This window comes from Lontra canadensis, unplaced genomic scaffold (assembly GCF_010015895.1).
Source record: "Lontra canadensis isolate GAN:19392208 unplaced genomic scaffold, GSC_riverotter_1.0 scaffold110, whole genome shotgun sequence".
NCBI lineage: Eukaryota > Metazoa > Chordata > Mammalia > Carnivora > Mustelidae > Lontra > Lontra canadensis.
Window position 1 is genome coordinate 3,921,982 of NW_022631104.1, and position 19,427 is coordinate 3,941,408.

The 19,427-nt window shown below is 48.7% G+C and overlaps 1 protein-coding gene across 2 annotated transcripts in view; it reads left to right on the forward strand.

Annotated features, from left to right (window-relative positions):
• USP43 (ubiquitin specific peptidase 43) overlaps nucleotides 1-19,427 on the forward strand; it is a 47,218-nt gene that overhangs the window by 12,657 nt on the left and 15,134 nt on the right. For both annotated transcript variants that reach the window (XM_032839908.1, XM_032839909.1), the window contains exons 3-9: nucleotides 2,544-2,647; nucleotides 7,822-7,914; nucleotides 9,179-9,314; nucleotides 11,820-11,955; nucleotides 13,114-13,249; nucleotides 15,341-15,452; nucleotides 19,063-19,166. In XM_032839908.1, coding sequence (XP_032695799.1) covers nucleotides 2,544-2,647; nucleotides 7,822-7,914; nucleotides 9,179-9,314; nucleotides 11,820-11,955; nucleotides 13,114-13,249; nucleotides 15,341-15,452; nucleotides 19,063-19,166 — 821 coding nt within the window. The remainder of the gene's footprint in view (nucleotides 1-2,543; nucleotides 2,648-7,821; nucleotides 7,915-9,178; nucleotides 9,315-11,819; nucleotides 11,956-13,113; nucleotides 13,250-15,340; nucleotides 15,453-19,062; nucleotides 19,167-19,427) is intronic.

The window sequence follows — 19,427 nt, forward strand, 5'->3', positions numbered from 1 at the left end:
ACCTGTGTCACTGTGAGGTCTTTGGCTGCCCGACTGGGAAGAGGTGGGAGGTGCAGCAGGCTCCAAGGGGAGCCGAGAACCAGACAGTTCTGGGGGTAGGGGTGGGGGTCCCAGTGGCAGGAGCTGCTGGATTCTGGTGTGGACACCACTGTTGGATGCCGTGTTTTCAGGCTTTCGGTCCCTCTGCTCATGATTCCCGGGCAGGACTGTCTCACTGGTCTCACTCAGGCCATGTGCCTGTCCCTTGCGATGGGAGGGCGGGCCCCCCCGATTAAAGAGCTTCCCCACCTCCCTGTTCCAGAAGGGCTGCTGTGACCAAGCAAGGGGCCTCAGCCCTGCACAGCCACAAATCCCAGTGTCTGCTCTGCCTCCAGGGTCAGTCCCCTTCCAGCTCAAACTCGGCCTGCCCTTCCTGGACCCACTTTCGATTTTCCCTCATCCACTAACGGAAGACAGGTATTCCTGGGGTACCAGATGGGACCTTGGAGCTGCTCCTGCGTGTCCCCTCCCTCTTTCTTTGCTGCCCCACTGAGTGCTCGCTTAGGAGCTGCGGACACAGGGCGTCTGGAGTCCATCCCCCGCTTCCATTTTCGTGACTCCTGCTCCTGCTCTCCCCATTGTGTCCCGGGCCCTGGAGCCTTCTGAGCTTTGTCCTCCCTCCAGACCTGCCTCTCGCCTCCATGCGTGGCATCAGGGTAAATCATCTCACCATGCATGTCACTACCCCGTGGGTTCAAAAGCCATCAGGCACTCCCTGCCACGTCTCGGCAACCACAGACCGTGCTCCTTGTTCAAAGTGTCATATATTTTTAACTTCTTTAGTTCCAGGACATCCCTCCGAGGTGGACACTGTCATTCAGCATTCCTTGATAGAAGTCGGGAAGTCCTGGGGCCAAGGGGTTAAGTAATAGTCTCGTCCGGCTCAGAGGTTGGGCAGTGTTCCCAAGGAGTATTATTTCCGAGGGATTGGGTCCCTGGCAGCCGGAGCCCAGAGGTGGATTCTGAATCCTGCTTCTGTGCTGTTCACTGAACAGGGCAGTCGTCTTTAAGGACATGGAAGCCCCCCACCCCCACCCCAGCGTGGCACCAGACTCGCCCCCAGCCCCGATTACCGCTTCCCTTCGCACATCCCATGTGCTAAGACCCAGCTTCACAAAACCATGGGGTAAATAAGGAGGTTCCATCATGAGTCTTTGCTCCAGTCTTTTATTATGGAAAATTCTGTATGATGGAAAAAGCGAATGAATGATACAGTGGGTACCTCCTACCCACCACCAAGATTCTACATTTTACTAACATTGCATTATCCCGTCTCTGTCCATCTGTATACGCCACACTCCATCTATGTTTTTCCTCATCTTATTGCTTCTCGATGAATTTTAAATGACGTGTCAGACATCGGTGTGTTTTACCTCACGCACTTCCTGTGTGTTCCTCTCCTGACCCTTCGAATATGCTGGCCGTAAAGCCTGGGGTGATGTGCCCCTGGCCATGGGATTCCTGCAGCCGCCAGAGGCCGGGAGAGCCGAGGGATGCGTTCCCCGGAGCCCCCTCATCCCCGTTCGTGGTCTGGGGATGCTGATTCTGGATGTCTGGTCCCCAGAATCATGAGAGAATACATTTCTGCTGCTTTAAGTCTCCAGTGTGTGTGAATTTGCTGCAGGAGCACCAGAAAGCGAGTACAGAAGGGGATGCAAAGGGGGGCACAGTAGGACTGATGTGGGGTGAAGGAGGCTTATACGTGATTCTGAGGGGCAAAGCCTGGTGTTCCGATGCTCACGTGCAGACTGGCTCCCAGGAGATGGGGGTGGGGCGGGTCAGCAGGTGGAGGATGGGAGATGTGGTGTGGACACGTTCGGAGTGGTGGCAGTGTAGACACACAGGACCCGGCAGGAAGGAGAGGTGAACGGGAGGTGTAGACACGCAGGGTCCAGCAGGAAGGAGGTGCGAATGGGAGGTGTAGACATACAAGGTATAGACACATGGGGCCCAGCAGGAGAGACATGTGAACGGGAGGTGTAGACATGTGGGTCCCAGCAGGAAGGAGACACGAACAGGAGGTATAGACACAGGGTGCATCAGATATAGATACGTAGGGTGTAGACATGCAGGGCCCAGCAGGAAGGAGATGCAGACAGGAGGTGTAGATACATGGGGTCCAGCAGTGTAGACATGCGGGGTATAGACACATGGGGCCCAGCAGGAAGGAGATGCAAATGGGAGGTATAGACACACGGGGTCCAGCAGGTATAGACATGCAGGGTATAGACACGCGGGGCCCAGCAGGACGGGGATGGGAATTGGGACAGGCGAGACCGAGGTCACGGCGGAGGTGGCCAGGTGTGGGGGAGCATTCCCATGCCCCCGCTTCTGCTCTGCTCCCTCAGCACCTTCTCTGTCGGAGGGGATTTGGGAGGTCTAGAGACCAAAGGAGCCATGGAATTGTGGCAAAGTCAACAGAAGGGCCAGGGCTTGGCAGTCCAGAGGCAGTAGAGCGATGGGAGCCATGTCTAATCTTGCTTCCTTCCCTCATTTCTCTGCAGCCTCAGCCTGAAGCCAGCAGAAGCCCCGAGAACCTCCCGTCACCATCAGCTCAGCCTTCTCTAGGCCCAAGCTTTGTGCAGAGTCACTTTCAAGCGCAGTATAGGTAAGAATCTAGGTGAGAGTGGGATGGGCTTGGAACAGATCGCCCGGACTTGGATGCCCACAACTGGTCTCCCGTTGATCCCAAGACAAGAGACCCAAGCGCCCTTCTCCTCCCATTACAGATCCCAGTTAACCTCTCCCTCCTGTCGGCCCTGGTGGTTAGCCTTGCTGGCTCCTGGGCCTCCCATCTCCCTCTGAAGGGGGTTCTAGAATCTGACAGTGGAGGTCAGGGCTCCCCCAGCCGGCAAGGCAATCATTGAGCCTTTGGTGAGACCTTTCCCATTCATTCCTGCAGTCGGAGAGCCCAGTTTGCCAAGTTCTTTCAAGTTGAAGACTTCCCAGCAACATGAAGGATGATTACACTGCCTTTGAATTCAGAAACATTCTCTTCAGGCTTTCATATATGTGACAGTTCAGAGCCTGAGATAAGGCAGCATATTTCCAAGTTCAGAGATAAGATAGTATATTTCCAAGCACTGTGATGGTCTAGTAAAAGCCCTGATTGCAGGGAAGGGAGATTATGGAGAGAAACCCCCCTGGGCTTCTTGGAGGAGGTGTGCCTTTTGATGGGCTTCAGGGATGGCTAGGATTGAACAGGTGGGAGTGTCTCCAGCTGCACGGAAGCTGTTCACACGTGGGAATGAGTCCAATAATCAGGATTTCGGGGAAGCCGTCGGTTACAGAGGACCTCCTCTTGGTGACATGCTACTGTTGATCGCTGAGCATAGCAGGTAATTAAAAAAAAAATGCTTCTAAACGAGCCTAGGTGTTATTGTTGTACACGAAGTAAAGCCCATTTCCTTCCTGCAGTGGCTTGCACAGAGCGAGCCTCAGTGTTGCAGCGGCCAACCGTTGCTAGCCAGGAAAGCTATGTGCTGGGCGTCTGTCTTATTTATTTATCTGCAGGTGCCTGGAGCAGGGGCTGCTAGAAACAAAAATGAGACAGTAGAAAAGAGGAGGAGAAAGGACATCTAGGAGGAGGGAAAAGGGAGTCCAAGACCAGGGTAGATTAGACTGCGGTGCAGGGACACCAAGAATTGCCACCCAGTACCGCTCACTGGTGTCTTTGTACAGTGAGTTTGCTTATTTCTCGACTCACCCGTTCTCTCAGCCCCCTTGGCTCCCGTGCACACGTGTTCCCTCTCTTCCCTTCTTTCAAATATTCGAGCGTCTGCTCTTACGCTGGGTCCCCTGGATAAGTGAGGAGCACCACTCCGTGCCCACGAGAGCAAGACATTCCAGCCAGGTACCCCTGGCGTGCTTGTCTGGATCTTTAATTCCAAATACACCCTCGATCTTCACCATTTCACCTACGGCAGGCCACTTCCCTTCTCAGCGCCAGAAGGGAGCTGCGAACAGGGCGCGGCCCCCGTTCTCATGGAGCTCACGTTCTCCTGGGGCAGGTGTTCAGTAACACCATGCACGTCACAGCGGCTCACGATGGTGATAACACGTGCCTCGGAGTGTGGGGGAGGCAGCCAGCCTTCGATAAGGTGGCCTGGGGAGGCTTCATTTTAAAGGGGGGACATTTGAGCCGAGAGCGGAGTGACGAGGCGTCAGCTGTTCACGTATCTGGGGACTGGGTCATCCAGATAGAGAAAACGGCCGAGGCCAAGGGCCTGGGGTTGGAATGATGTTGGCACAGCAGGGAACAGAAAGGGCAAGGTAGCTGCCAGGGACGGAGGGGGCAGGAGGTACGGCTGGAGGGGTGGCCGGGGGTCTGGTGGTGTAGGCGTCCTGCCCAGGTGTGGGTTTTTACCTCAAGGGCACAGGAAGCTGCTGCAGAATTTGAAGCCTGTTGTGGCATCATTTTCAATTTCGGAGATCATGCTAGTGGTTTTCCAAGGGTTTTGGGAGCTCAGCGCCGGGACCTGGGACAAAGACCAAATACGTATTTCTTATTTTAAGTCATAATACCGCACGGTCTCCGACTGCTGTGGGGGGAGTCAGGGGAGGGTTCCCGAGGAAGTGACAAGCGCCGTTTGGGTAGGTGCCTGTAGGATGATGAGTAAGAACCAAGGCATTCAAGTTTCCAAAAAGGAACCAGTGACAGCTGAAAATACCCGCTTTGAGCGGGATCTTGGGCAGTACAGAAAAAAATCGAGTTAGGGATGTCTGTCTGAGTGAGGGCTTTTGAGCTGTGGGAAGTGATTTTCCAGGGCGGCGGGTGGGGCCGGCTCTGAGCCAAGCAGGTGCCTCCCAGCGGGGGTGCCTTGGCTCTGGGTGCCAGAGCCTGGCTGTCCGCTGCGGGGGGCTTGCCGACGATGGAGAGTCTCTGTGGTATCAGCCCTTCTTGATGAAATCAGAAGCTGGAGGATATATTGTGATATTGTGGGTTAATTCACAGATCCCTGTTCAGGGAGGTTCTCGCTCCCCAGCCCCCGCTCCCCTTTTTAGGGTGTCGGGTTTTTGACTTTGGCGGGAGGAGAGAAGGAGGAGTGGGATCAGGGTGCTAGACTGGGTTATGGACTAGAGGAGAAATAACTGGTTGTTTCATATGGTTGGTACCACAACCTAAAAGCACCTGTGAGTTTAAAAAGCAAGGATTGGTGCTATGGTGGGGTTTGTCTGTGAGAGGGCGTGTGTGTGTGCGCGCGCGTTGCGCGCACTGCTTTGTCGTTTGTGCCTTTTATCCACGGAGAGTCTGATCTGGTCCCCATTACAGGCAGCAATCCCTGCTATGCTTTCTCAGAGCAGGTCTTGGAGGGAGGGGTGGCATCTGACCCGTGTGTTGTCAGGGGCACAAGCACTGGCAGAGATGTCCCCTGTCCAGGGAGCAGGTGGTGCTAGGTGCATCTGAGGGGTGGGAGGTGTGTTCGGCTGGCCGCGGGGAGAGGTCGGCGTGCTGACAGGTGCGTCACCAAGACCCCGGGCTTGCTTCTGGGCGTCTGTACCCGGCAGGAAGCCAAGCACAGTTCTGGGTCTCAGTAGTGGCGAGAAGGTTGGTTTTTGCACCAGAAGCAGTTTGACGAGAAGAAGGACTCCCTGAGGGAGATGGGTGGGTGAAGGTCCACAGGCAGCGGGGTGGTTTACTGCCCCTTTCCCCATAACAAGCTTGGGGGACAATAGGACAGAACTGTGCCTGTCTGGCCAGGATAGCAAGGACAGAAGGACTCCTCGGGCCATGTGTGAGGATGGCCAGAGCTCGGGAACGTCCAGAGTCTGCTCTGCCCCTCATCTGTTGGTCCCACTCACTCTGCCCTCATGACTCATCTCGGAAAGACAGGTGTATTTCACACCCTTCCTTTATTTATTATGAAGACCATATGTTTTCTTCATTCTTTTCGTGTAAAATTAGACCATTCCATGTTTTTGCCAGTTACACGTCCCTTGGTCCTTACAGAGGCTTGTGGCTCCGTATAAAGACAGACCTTATCTCCGTTTCATATGGTGCAACACTGCAGGAGAAATGCAGCCCAGCTTAGCATTAATCGGCTCTAAAACACGGACAAGTCAGAGAAAAACAGTCCTTTCCACTGGTTCGCTTAAGGACGAAAACAGGGATTTGGAAATTTCCCAAAAACAAAAATCTGTCTTCCGGGCCTGCATTCTATCTAGGTATGTGAAGGGGGAAGGATCAGGAGAAACGGGGTGGTGGAGGGGACTCCACAAGCGTCAGGTCCCCCTAGCACCTGGAGCTCGGTGTCTGATGCACTGTTCTTACCAAAAGATCACTGTGGTTCTCCCAACGGGAAATTTACCAGAAGCAGCAAGTTATTGGACATGAAACACTCAGATCTAATACTCGGTTTTCTAAAGTCATGGATGGTTGGTAACTTGTCCCCCGGGTTGCTGAGTGGTTCTGCCCGGCTCGCTTAGGGTCGCCTTGGTCAGCACCTGAGAACCTCAGGGTTTCATGCTCTTAAGTAAGGGAGTGTTAAGTGTGAAAGTTTGAAGAATATAAGTCAACTGTGTGTGTCTGCTCTGAATCAGCCAATGCCTCATCAGCTGATACTACGGACTAGAGGGACCGCGGTGAGCGTGCGCTCCGGAACCTGAGCCTGGCTTTGCCACTTAAGAGCCGTGTGGTCCTTGGGAGAGGTGCTTAACTTCTCTGTGCCTCAGTCTTCTTGTCTGCAAAATGGGGCTAATACTGGGGGTTACGGGCAGAAAGTGGGTTGATATAAGCACAGTGGTCAGAAGAATGCCCAGTTCTCAGTGAACGCTGTTTCCATATTAGCTGCTTTTCTCCAACCTTGGCTGCTTCACTGGTACAGCGAGGATGGTGGACGCCCATTGGTGGTTCTGCCTCCTGGCTGAACACAGGTATCACCCAGGGAGGCTCCCCTTCCCGCCCCCGCTTGGAACAGACTCTATGGGAGGCCGGCTGAGACGTCTGCGTTTTTAGAGAAGCTCCCTCCGTGATTCTGGAGCCCAGTGAGGCTGAGAACCAGGGGAAGGCATGGTCCTAACATCCCTTCCGGCTTGCAGGTTGGCCTGCTGATTCTGCCCCGAGGGGTTTTCGCTCACCTTCCCATACTCAGCGCACTGCCACGTGGGAATCAACCTTTTTTAAAAAATTGAGGTCAAAGTTACCTGACGTAAAGTTAGCCATTTTATTATTTTTTTTTGTTTTTATTTTTTTTTAAGATTTTATTTATTTATTTGAAAGAGAGAAAGCATGAGAGGAGAGAGGTCAGTGGGAGAAGCAGACTCCCTGCCGAGCGGGGAGCCCGATTTGGGACTCGATCGCGCGACTCCGGGATCGTGACCTGAGACAAAGGCGGTCGCTTAGCCAACTGAGCCACCCAGGCGCCCCAAGTTAGCCATTTTAAAGCATAGAGTTTCGTGGCACGGATGTTACATTATTGTGCAACCAGCACCTCTGGATAGTTCCTGACCGTTTTGATCACCGCAAAAGAAAACCCAATACCCGTTAAGCCCTGCCCGCAGCCACCGATCTGCTCTCTGTCTCTGTGGCTCTACCGCTTCTGGATTTATCTGGTTACCCCGATGGTAATTTGGGTTGTGTCCGCCCTTTGACTCTCGTGACTAGCGCTGCTCTGAAATCTGTGGGCAAGCGTTTGTAGAAATCCCTGTTTTCAACTCTTTTTGGGTATGTATCTGGGAGGGGAATGGCTGGATCACACCACAATTTTATACTTAACTGTTTGAGGCTCTGCCGAACTGAGTGGGTGCCGTTCACCATGAAACTCTTATCTTTTGCCCTCACAGATCTTCCTTGACCTGTCCCCACTGCTTGAAACAGAGCAACACCTTTGACCCCTTCCTGTGTGTGTCACTGCCCATCCCCCTACGCCAGACAAGGTACGTGGCCATCACAAGCAACGAACTTGACTCCTGCCCTTTGTCCTCCCTGGGTACCTTCTGGCCTCACACCTGCCATTCTGTCTCTCGAGCATCTCAGCCAGCACACGTGCAGAAACCAGCCTTAGAAAGCTGGCGATGTCTGGTGACCCAGTGTGACCAAGTGAAAGGTTACTGCGTCCCTTCCTGAGCCCCCAAAAGAATGATCCACAGCTTGTCTGTCACGCCATGGCCGGGCTTCCATCTCTGGGCCACTCAGAAGCAGGCATGGGCCAGTTGGGGCCTCTCTGCAGAACCAGGGGCAAATCTGCAAAAAAAAAAAAAAAATCTGTTGCCACCTGCTTTTCCTGTCTTTGTTTCCACGTCCTTTTTGCCTTTCGTGAAGGTGCAGGGAAAGGGTTTCTTTAAGGAGCAAATAAAAAAGGGAAGGGGGTGTGGAAGGAGAGGAGAAAAACAGAAAAGAGGAGGGTAGTCAGGTCCAGTAAGAGGCATGGCGGGCTTGGCTTTATAAGTGTAAGAGGCACTCAGGGCAGGCATTCCAGAAGCCTGGGTCTTAAGGCCGTTAAGGCATCTGGCCATTGTCAGTGTCATGGAAGTTTGCTGAGTCCTGCGCTGGTGTTGAGATGGCGGCATTTCTAAGATTCTTGGCCTCATGCAGCACAGGACAGGGGTTGGGACCACTGACTCTGGGGCTAGACTGCCCGGGGTTCCAGCCCCAGCTGTGGCTGTGAGCTCTGTGAACCGACCGGTGTTGCAGGAAGGAGAGGAGAGAAGCGGGACCTGGAGGAGGGAGCCCCAGTGTGCTGGTGGGGACAATACCAAGTAGAACTAGAGATTCCAGAAAGTGTGTGTGGAGGGGGCAGGGGAGAAGGGACAGACTGAGTCCTGTTACCAAGGGGAATTTCAGTAAGGAGGACATCAGCCCCGTTGTCGAACCATAGTGGAAGCCTGACCCTTTTACATCTTAAATTTCCAAGTTTGTTTTTGCGCACCGTGATCTACTTAACAAACACAACCTTGAGAGCACAGGTCTGTACTGTGATTCTTAATCAGGTACCTTTTATTTCTAACTATGGAAATGATACTGAGCGGAGACCCTTTGGCGATTTGGCTCTCTGCTGCCACCTGGTGACAGTATAGCTAAAGTACAGTGACCCAACCAGGGAGCAGAGACCAGCCCAACTGTTGGATTTGACCCCAATGCCAATGGCGTTGGCAGTTCATGGCCGTCCTTTAAGGATGTGGACGCCTTCCTATTTTCCAGATTCTTGAGCGTCACCTTGGTCTTCCCCTCTAAGAGCCAGCGGTTCCTGCGTGTTGGCCTGGCCGTGCCCATCCTCAGCACAGTGGCGGCCCTGAGGAAGATGGTCGCAGAGGAAGGCGGCGTCCCTGCGGATGAGGTGTGACGGAATGGCATGGGGGCCTGGTCGCCAAATGATGGAACGCTAACTGGGCCAGCTGTCTAGGGCTGTTTAGACTAATTTCTGGTTCCTGGGTGACTCCTCGTGACTCACGAGTTTCTGTTTGATTGGTCACCCCTGGTGCCTTGATGACTGAGCCCTGACCTCTCCCAGCATTTACACGGAATCACCAGAAAAGGATGAAGACCGGGATGATGGTCACGATCCTAGTGATCCCCACGACCCTGAGCACTCAGTAGTGCTTCCCAAGTCCTGGGCGCCATTTTGGGACCTTGGTATTCGTAGCCAGTTCAGTTCTCATGACCACCTTGTACAGTCGACACAATTATCCTCCTTTTATTAGTGAGTGAGAGAGGAGGCAGTGAGAAGTTGAGGGACCCTCCCAGGGTCACAGAGCTGGTCAGCGCTGACCAGGATTTGGTGGAGATGGTGTGATTTTGGAATCTGAGTTATGTATTTTCGCTCCTGAGACTATAAACCAGGATACTGAAGGGGCCGGAAGTGAAACATGAGGGGCTGCTGAGTACCTTTTTTTTTTTTTTTAAAGGAGTCTTGGTAAAGACGTTGCATTTACTGTGACTTTGAAGGCAGAACTCGTAATGGGGGCCCCCACGCAAGGGCAGAGTGGAGGTGACGGTCGTCAGCAGCCATGTGGCATAATGGGAAGGGTTTGGAATAGGGCTCTTCTGTTTTCTGACCTTGGACGAAGCAAGCAACTGCTCCTCTGTGTCTTTAACTAGAATATGCACATTTTACACTTCCCTGATGACCTCATGGCATTTTTTCCAAATTAAAAAAAAATTTTTTGTAGCCTTCCTGCTCAGGAATAACACACATACAATAAAGGGCACACACCTTAAGGTTATAGTTTGTTGAATTTCTGCGTGTGTGTCCATCCACATAACCACTGTGATTACTCACTCTGCAGGCTCCTTCCTGCCCCCAACCCAGTCAGTGCCTCTGATCTTGTCACTGTGTTTAGGAGGATTCAAGTAGGTGGAAAAGTGTGTAGCTTTCTCAGTGAACTCAAAGTGCTTACAGGGATATATTGAGAGAGAAAGAGAGAGAGAATAGGATGGGGTGAGAGTCTTGGGGAAGAAATGGCAGTTAAAAAAATAACAAAAGGAGGATGTGACATTGAGTTTGAATAATTACAAGAGTCAGTGACTTGTCAGGAATTTGCAAAGTGTGATGTGTTTGTGCAGGGAGGTAGGACTCACTTAGGAATTCCTAAGTGCACATGTGGGCATTTTGATCAGAACTTACAATTTATTTTGGTGTTTTAATTGGCAGGGTTATTCCTCTTACATTATCTACGGTCTTAAATATTTTTGGATTTATTTGTATCCTCTTTATTTTATACTTTGTTTACCTTGCTTTTTCTTTGTTTCCTTTCCCTCTTCTTTACTGCTTCTTTTTCTATTGAGCAATTTTTATTCTGTCTCTTCTGGTTTGGGGACATATAGAATCTATTTTTATGGTCATTTAGTGGTTATCCTTAAAATGCCAACATGCAGAATTAGCAAAGTCATACGTTAATTTTCGGAAACAATGCAAGGATCTTGATCTACCCAAATTTCCCTTCCACCTTTTTGAGTATTATTGTGGATGGATATTATTTCCCAGTATTTTAATCCCTCCTGCCCTTTCTGCCTGGTTGTGGAACTAGTACAGATTATTATGGATTTATATAGTCACTGCGTGTTTACTTTTACCAATGTTTACCATTTTCTTTGGCTCATCATTTCTTCTTACAACTCAAGTGTTTTTTTTCGTTTTTTTGTGTGTGTTTTTTTTGTTTGTTTGTTTTTGTTTTTGTTTTTTGATTCAGTTTTTTGTTTTAACCTAGAAATGTATCTCTTACAAGAGAATTTCCCAGCCAATGTGCCTTGAGTGGCTTAGGTGCTTTGAGATGTTGATTCCTTCAGCCCTCGAGGTGACAGGACCCTTAAGATGGTCACCTGTCTTCTCTGCTGTAAGAGCAGCTTCTCCTGCTTACGTCAGCATTCCATAAAAAAAATATGTTCTGCATATGCCATGATGTGGAAAAAGTTGGCAGAACTATTTAGGAGTTCTTTCAGTGGAGATCCGTGAATGGTAAACACTTTAAACTTTTAATTTGAAGAGAGCTTTATTTTACTTTTACTGCTTGCAGGATAGTTTAGCTGGGTATCCAGAGAGCTTTATTTTTGTTTTATTGCTTGCATGATAGTTTAGCTGGGTATAAATTTGAGATTTAACACCCCTGCCCCCCCCATTGTCTTCCCCCATCCCTTCCCATAACAGTCTGAGATTCTGTTGTTGCCATTGAGACAGTCTGTGGTCAGTCTTATTGTCATACCTCCACTGTTTTATTACGACTAATAAGTAGTGTTTCTCGCTTCGAAGGGAAGAAAGGGTAAAAGAGACTCTCAGTCAGTTTTAGATTTCTTGCTTAAGTTCCCTTTGAGAAATCAAGAAGGAAAATGATCCTCCTCATTCCAGGTGATCTTGGTTGAACTGTGTCCCACTGGATTCCAGCGGTCTTTCTTTGATGAAGAGGACCTGAATACCATTTCAGAGGGAGATAATGTGTACGCCTTCCACGCGCCCCCACCATCTGGCCAGGAGTTGCTCTCAGGTACAGTGGTGCCTCACATAATTTTATATGGATAGTATGACTTACACGTTTGAGAGTTAACATGCTTGTGTGCCGAGGCACAAGACATTTCATTTTGGTACTTGGACCTGCCAGGCTTAGTTTCTCTGATGTTTGCTGTATAGATGGTTGATGATTAAAAATTATTCAATCAGTCAGGAGTTCTCAAAACCTTGGTGAATATCAGAATCATGTTGGAAGCTTGTTAAGGCAGAGTCCTGGGTCCAACACACTGAGTTTCTAGTTTAGTAGGTCTGGGGTGGGACCTGAGAATTTGCACATCTAACAAGTTCCCAGGGGATGCTGCTGCTGGTTCCGAGGCCACCCTTTGAGAATAAGAACCACTATTCAGGGTGATCTTTGTCTTCAGGACTCTTGCAGTTCAAGGTCTGTGCTTGAAGTCCAATGTTTACAAATTGAAACAGTAGATGGCCAAAGAGGTTATGAAATGACTTTTGGTAACATACCACTTCCTGAAGTTTGGACTGACAGTCTTCGATTGCAGTTCATATACCTTCTGGCCTAATTCGCTGGTCAAGAAGGCCCATATTTGGAGGACCCTCCGCCAGTGTTGCCATATAGCCCACGAGAATCCTGTACCTGGGTCTGTGTCTTTAGCCAGCCTCGGTGCAGGCTGCGGGAACCAGGTGTCTGTGTTGGCTCTGAGTCACCAGGGAACCCCCTGGGCCTGGAATCTGCAGCAGGACCTTCCCTGGCCCGGATTATGTGATAGCTCAATGAAAAGACCCTCATTTCAAGTTCAATCAAAGGTCACACACCTGTGCTTTCAAAGTCTGATTTTCAGAACAACTGGAAATTGAGGAGAGTCTAATTCTGTCACACCCTCAAGAATAAATGTCTGACCTTCTCTCTGTACTTCTGTGGGCTGAGGAAGCCAGAGCCCACTTGTGGCTCTCTGATTGAGGCATAAAAGCAACTCAGATCATTTTGGAGTATTTCTCGGATCGACTTTGAGAAGCCTTAATTAACATCCCTGCCCACGTTTTACTATTACCGGCTGAACGCAATGGCAGATTCACTACCTCGTGTATGATCGTCACGTACCAGGTACCAGAAGGCACAAGTGCTGCACGTAACTTAATATCTTTTAAGTCTATGAACATAATTCTCTCTCTCTAGCTCATCTGTCTGGTCTGTCGGTCTCCCCACGCTTGGCAACCCGTGATGGTCTGCGGTCCTCCCTGCCCGTCCATAGCGAGAACAAGGTGCTAGTCCTCTTCTGTAACTTGGTGGGGTCAGGCCAGCAGGCCAGCAGGTACGTAGAACCTGATCTTCTTCTCACGTGATGTCTGGGCTGTGCAGACACGTGCTTGGGAGCCCGTCTAGAATAATTCTAATCTGATAAAATCAAACATCTGTTCTCAAGATTAATGCATGAGGAGTAGGGTCTTTCTAATCAATAGATGGCAGACGTCACCCTTCACCATTAAGCATTGGAGACTTTGCTGTTAATTTCCGGAATAATTATTATGGCTCCCACCACTATCATTTTGTACGGTATCGTGAGGCCTGGGCGGTGCAGTAAGACGAGAGAAAAAAAATGGCTGTAAAAGAGGAGATAAAATGACCACTGTCTGCAGATTACATCGTGGCCTGTCCAGAGAGCCAAGAACTGGGAAGTGATCAAAGTAGTGAAAGAGTCCAGGTGGTTATGTAACAGGTGGTTACATAACAGACAAGACCAGATTGCTTTCATTGGTAGCCCAGATAAGACCCTTGAAAACTCTAACTCCAATCAAAGATGTCTGTACTGATAAAATGTTTGTAAAATTCATCTTGAATAATAAACTCATAAGGACATTGATAAAATACTGGGTGAAGGAGAGAGGAGGAAGGGAGAGAGGTTGCTTTATTAAACCAGAATAAAGTTTCGATTATTAAAAAAATTATGATGTAGGCTATATACATAAGAAAAAAATTTGAAGCCAAAAAAATTGTAGTATAGTTGGAAGAATATATATTTAAATCAATGGAATGTAATAGGCCGAAGTACATTTAGGTATTATGTGATAAAATGGTACATTTCATATTACTAAAGAGTGAATGAATTATGTAGTATATAAGGTGGGCAAATTGATTTTATTTTATATAATCAATTTTTTACTTCTGCCATACATTCACATGTTTAAGTTCTAGATTGATTAAAAGGAAACCGTAAAATGACTTACAGATAATGTAGGAAGTATTTATGTCTTTTGGGCTGAGAGGACTATTTTTACACCTAAGGCAGGCAGGAGACTGTAAAGGAAAAGGCTAACGTTTTAGACACATTGAATATTTTAAGCACAAACGAGAAAATGTATTTATGTCACGTGACAGGCAGAGGGTGCACAATCCATGGTATAAAAACTCCGCTTGGAAATCAGGGAGAGAGATACTCTTAGTAAAACGAAGCACGGAGATTCATGCCAACCCTCAAAACAAACACAAGCATAGGGCTAAAATATCCAGCTTTGTGCGTAGTAGAAGAAATTCTCATGGTAACAGCAAGAGGCAGGTCACCTTTCGGATCATGGTGAGAGAGTTTTGAAACTTGATAAGGCTCATTCTGGGCAAGTGTTAAGAGAACGGGACACCCGCCTCACTGGTATGCGGGTGTGGCTTTTCTAGGGCATGACCAGCTTTGAGCTTGTATTTCCACTTCTGGAAGTTTATCCCAAAGAAACGAGCTGTTGTGTGCACCCAAAGGTGTATGCGCAAGAACACAGAGCTCCCGCCATAAGCGGGAACTGCTACAATTAAAAGATGGGCAGTGATCTGAATGCCTGTCTGTAGAGGAAGAGGGGAGTAAACCCCCCACAGGCAGCACAGTCCCTTTGCTGCTCCAGACCCTAACAGCTTGGGTTTGTGCTGACTTTGCCAAGTTTATTCAACATTCTTACCCCATTGGGTCTTCGTACAACCTTGTGTGGTGCAGCCACAGGACTGCTGGTTGGTGATTTGTCTCGGCAGTGCCCGTGGCTAAGCTGGGACTATGGCCACAGCCATATCTGGCGATCTGGGTGCTCTGGGCTCACCGTGAATGCTTGGGTCCTGGTGCACAAAACCTGGTGCACAAAACCATCAGGGTGTCTGCTGGACCGGCTTGCCTCTGGATTAATCTCTCCCTGCCTCGCTTCCCTCTGGCTCTGGTGTCCTCTGACCCTGTTTCCACCGCCACGTCTCTCTCTGGCTTAGCATTTCTGGACCTTTCTGTATGCCGCGGCGTGTCCTGCTGCAGCAAGGTTCTCTGATGGGCAGCCTCGAATGGTGCTTGTGCTTAGCTCGTACTTGGTGGAGAAGTGTCCCTGTTGAGCTGTGTTGGTCTTTCCTTTGCTGAGCTAACCTGATCCCTTTACTCGTTCAGGTTCGGGCCACCTTTCCTGCTGAGGGAAGACAGAGCCATTTCCTGGCTCCAGCTGCAGCAGTGCATTCTCAGTAAGGTCTGCTGTGTCATGAAGAGTGAGGCCCCCATCCAGGTCAGTGTGCATTGTGGGGGATAGAGAAGGGGGTAGGGATCTAGGAGGAGCTCAGGGTAGAGGGCATTTGCTGTTAAAGAGGGCGTTCACACTGCTGGATAAAACAGCTTTGATCTTGGACAAGGAGGTCACCATCCCATGGCCTGTGCTTTTATTCTTCGCACCATCACAATGTCTTTCATGGGCAGAGCGCTTTTCTCGTTAAATCTTTAAAAACACCACTGGGATAGCATTGACATAGTTCTTCTCCGTTTTCTACATTTATGGCTTACCTGTGGTTTTTCCTGGAGCATAGTGAATTATAGTAAACTGTAACTTACACGTCTGCATCCAGAATTTCAGGGGACTTGAGGCCTCACCTCTGTGGAAAATGGAAATGGGTGCCCAAATGAGAACATCTAGATATTAAACTAATTTTGTCCAGTGTTTGTTTTTTTTTGTTTTTTTAAAGATTAAAAACTCAAGGGAAAACACCTTTTTTTGCCTTACTCCTTTATTTATTCCCAGGTAGGTAGTTAACAGATAAACCCAACACACACTAAAACCATTCCCTAGGGTATCAGAAACCATTCCTGTGGTTCAGAAGATGTTGACATTTTGGAGGGGGGACAGGTCAAGAGCCTCAGAATTTAGCTTCTCTATGTGAGAACTTCTCAGAGGTGATTTCTTCATAATTCATGCTCCTTCCTGCTGGGGGAAGACCATACATTTGATTCAGGAGGTACGACAAATAACATTTTGTCAAAGACCTTCTCTACATTTGTACCAACCTGTATCTCTGAAGGATTTTTTTGCCGTGGTGCCCAAATTAGAGCCTCTAACTTCCCTCTAAATAGGTCAGAATATCTTCTAATAATAGCTCCAGGCCTCTGCAAACCTTGTCCTCCTGATGTTTGCAAGTGGATGAAACCACTGTTATGTGAACTTGGCTATCCCTGTCCTCCACCTTGTCACACACGTACATTTGCCTCTGCACCTCTCTGGGGTTTGCAGAAACCCGTCAGGCAATCTGTGGGGCCAGGAGAATAACAGAGGCCACCTCCCACGGAGTATGGGTGCCTTTCTGCAGACTCTTTGGTCAGTGTGGGGATGGGCCTGATTTTGGACTGGGAGAAGGGTGTTCTAAATGGTGGTGGGGTTCCTAGAATAGCCCACGCACTTCACCCATAAGGCTTTCTTACCTTAGAAGATCCTGGCTAGGTGTGGTCATCATTGAATGCATTCAGAATTCTCAACGTGGAGCTCAAGAGAGGAAAAGGAGTGAAGGTTCTAAAATGAATTTTCCTAGCTAGGGATGAAAGACAGGAGAACGTCTTCCAAAAATGACCAGTTTGCTGGACACATTGAATTTGTTTTGAATCCTGAAAAGCAGGGGTTTATCTCTGTCAAGACATTTTCTGTGGTCACTCTGTAAACTTGCTTTGTGTGGAGACAGGGAGAAGGCATCTCCATGCGGATTTGTGCCTTGATTGTGTGGGTCATGGTGCTCCAAACAGCAAGGCTCAATTAGGAAAAAGAGCAGCCCCACTCCCATGGCCAAACCTAACCATGCCTAGATTTAAGAAACAGTCTTCTTAGGAAGTACACCCTTCCAGGGCCACCCATGGATCAAAGCCTCTGGAGACAGTTGCTTCCCACCATTGCCTTTGCCTTTGTTGAGGCTATAGGTCAACTGGAATGAGGTTATGGTTCAGTCGGGTGTGGACCTTACCAGTGTCCCCTTGCTCCTCGCACACGGGAGCTGCCGTGAGGAGGAGGTCAAGGCTGTCTGAGGGTGTGTTGGGTTATGCTCACGCACTGTTGGTCTTTCCTGGAATTCCAGTACCCTCTCTCTCCCCTCCTCCCCTGTCTGAATTCAACCTATAGCTCACCAGTGCTTTGTTAAGTATTGATGTGTCTACTTTTGATCACTGTCAGAATTTGGAAGGAAATTTCATTGTTTTTCTGATTAAAGCTAAGCTCATCAGTGACCATTTTAAGAACGTATTTGCGAGGCACCTGGGTGGCATAGCAGGCTAAGCGTCCAACTCTTGGTTTTGGCTCAGGTCTGTGATCTCAGGGTCGTGAGATCGAGCCGCACGTGGGAGACTGTTTGGGATTTTTTTCTCCCTCTCCTTCTGTCCCTCCCCACCATGCACTCACACGCTTTCTCTCTCAAATAAATAAATAAATCTTTAAAAAAAAAAAAGGACTGTATTTACTTAAAGATTCCTTCAATTATTTTTAATGGTGGTAAAATATACACACTGATTTTAGCCATTGGTAAGTGTGTGTTAGTTACAGTCACGATGTTGTAAAACCATCACTGTATCTTTACCCCAAATTTTCAGCATTCCTACCAAAACTCTGTGCCCATTTAACAACTCCCTGTCCCCCAGCCCTTAGCCTCTGGTCACCCCCATCCCACTTTCTGTCCCGAGGAATTTGCCCGGTTTCGGTATCTCATGAAGCAGAATCATACGGTGTTTGTCCTTCTGTGTCTGGTGCAGGGTCTTTCTGAGGTCAGCACATGCTGGGACACGTGTCTGAATTTCCTTCCTTTTTAAGGCTGTATAATATTCATTGTGTGTGTAGACCCCGTTGTGTTTATCCACCTGTCAGTGGACACGTGAGTTTCCACGTTTTGACTCTTGTCAGTAACGCCACTTAAGGCTCCCTTCAACTTCAAAAACGTTAGAATATTTTAAAAAACATGCATCTTTGAAAACATAGGCAGTATTTCTTTATATGGCTTATTTTGAAGTATATAAGTACTCCTTAAGCATTTGGGGTATAAAATAGACACTAGCTTGCTTTTAGATCCTTGCCTTGTTTTGGCCATTGGGTGATGATGATAATCCTCTTTAAGTCAGGTAAAGGATCGTTACTGAACGGAGTGATTTTTCCCATTGACTGTGCCAGAATCTCCAATTTAAAAACACTGTTCCTCGTTTGGCAAAATGTAATACGTTAAACAGTGTTAGATTGCTGTGTTACAAGATTGCTATGTTACAAGTGTTACAAGGTACAGTGTGTATCTTTTTTTTTTTTTTTCAGAGCGGGGAGGGGCCGAGGGACGTAGAGAGAGAATCTCAAGCAGGCTCCACACTGACTGCGAAACCCAAAGCAGGGCTCGATCCCGTGACGCTGAGATCACGACCTGAGCCGAAATCAAGAGTCAGACGCTTAACCGACTGAGACACCCAGGCACCCCTACGGTGCACATCTTTTTAAAAAATTACAATAAAAATTTTAAAAAGGACCTTTATATCTGCAGGTTTTGAATACTAATTTTTAAAAAGATTTTATTAACTTATTTGACTAAGAGAGACGCAGCAAGAGAGGGAACACAAGCAAGAGGGAATGGGAGAGGGAAAGCAGGCTTCCTGCCAAGCAGGGAACCCTATAAGGGGCTCGATCCCAGGATGCTGGGATCATGATCTGAGCCGAAGGCAGACGCTTCATGACTGAGCCACCCAGGTGCCCCACTGAATACTGATTTTTAAGGGAATACTCAAAATAGGCTATCAGCAAAAAGGGTGACGGTCTTTGGGTAATTTATTTTGCCCTTGAGAGTGTCAGTGCAGTCCACGCGATGCTGACTTATTTGCTCTGTTTGATGTCTCCTCAGAACCCAGGATCTCTTTTCTCCGTCCGGGTTGTGGGGCTTTCTCTGGGCTGCGGCTACTTATCCCCACAGGACAGCCATCCCCTCTGTCACTGGGCAGTGGACAGGTAAGGGGGGTTAAGACAACAGGTGTCCTTGTATTTGACCGGGGTCCTTAGAAGTTCTGTATCCGTACATTGATTATCATATCTGCTCCTGGTTCCTTGCCTCCCAGTTGTTAGATCCTTGGACACATTCTGTGCTCTCAACCCTTAAGTCTACAGAGATGCCGCGATGGCCACCTTGAAGATGAGGGGACACTGAGGTTCTCAGAGATCAGTTAATCTGCTCATACTTTTTTTTTTTTTAAGATTTTTATTCATTTATTA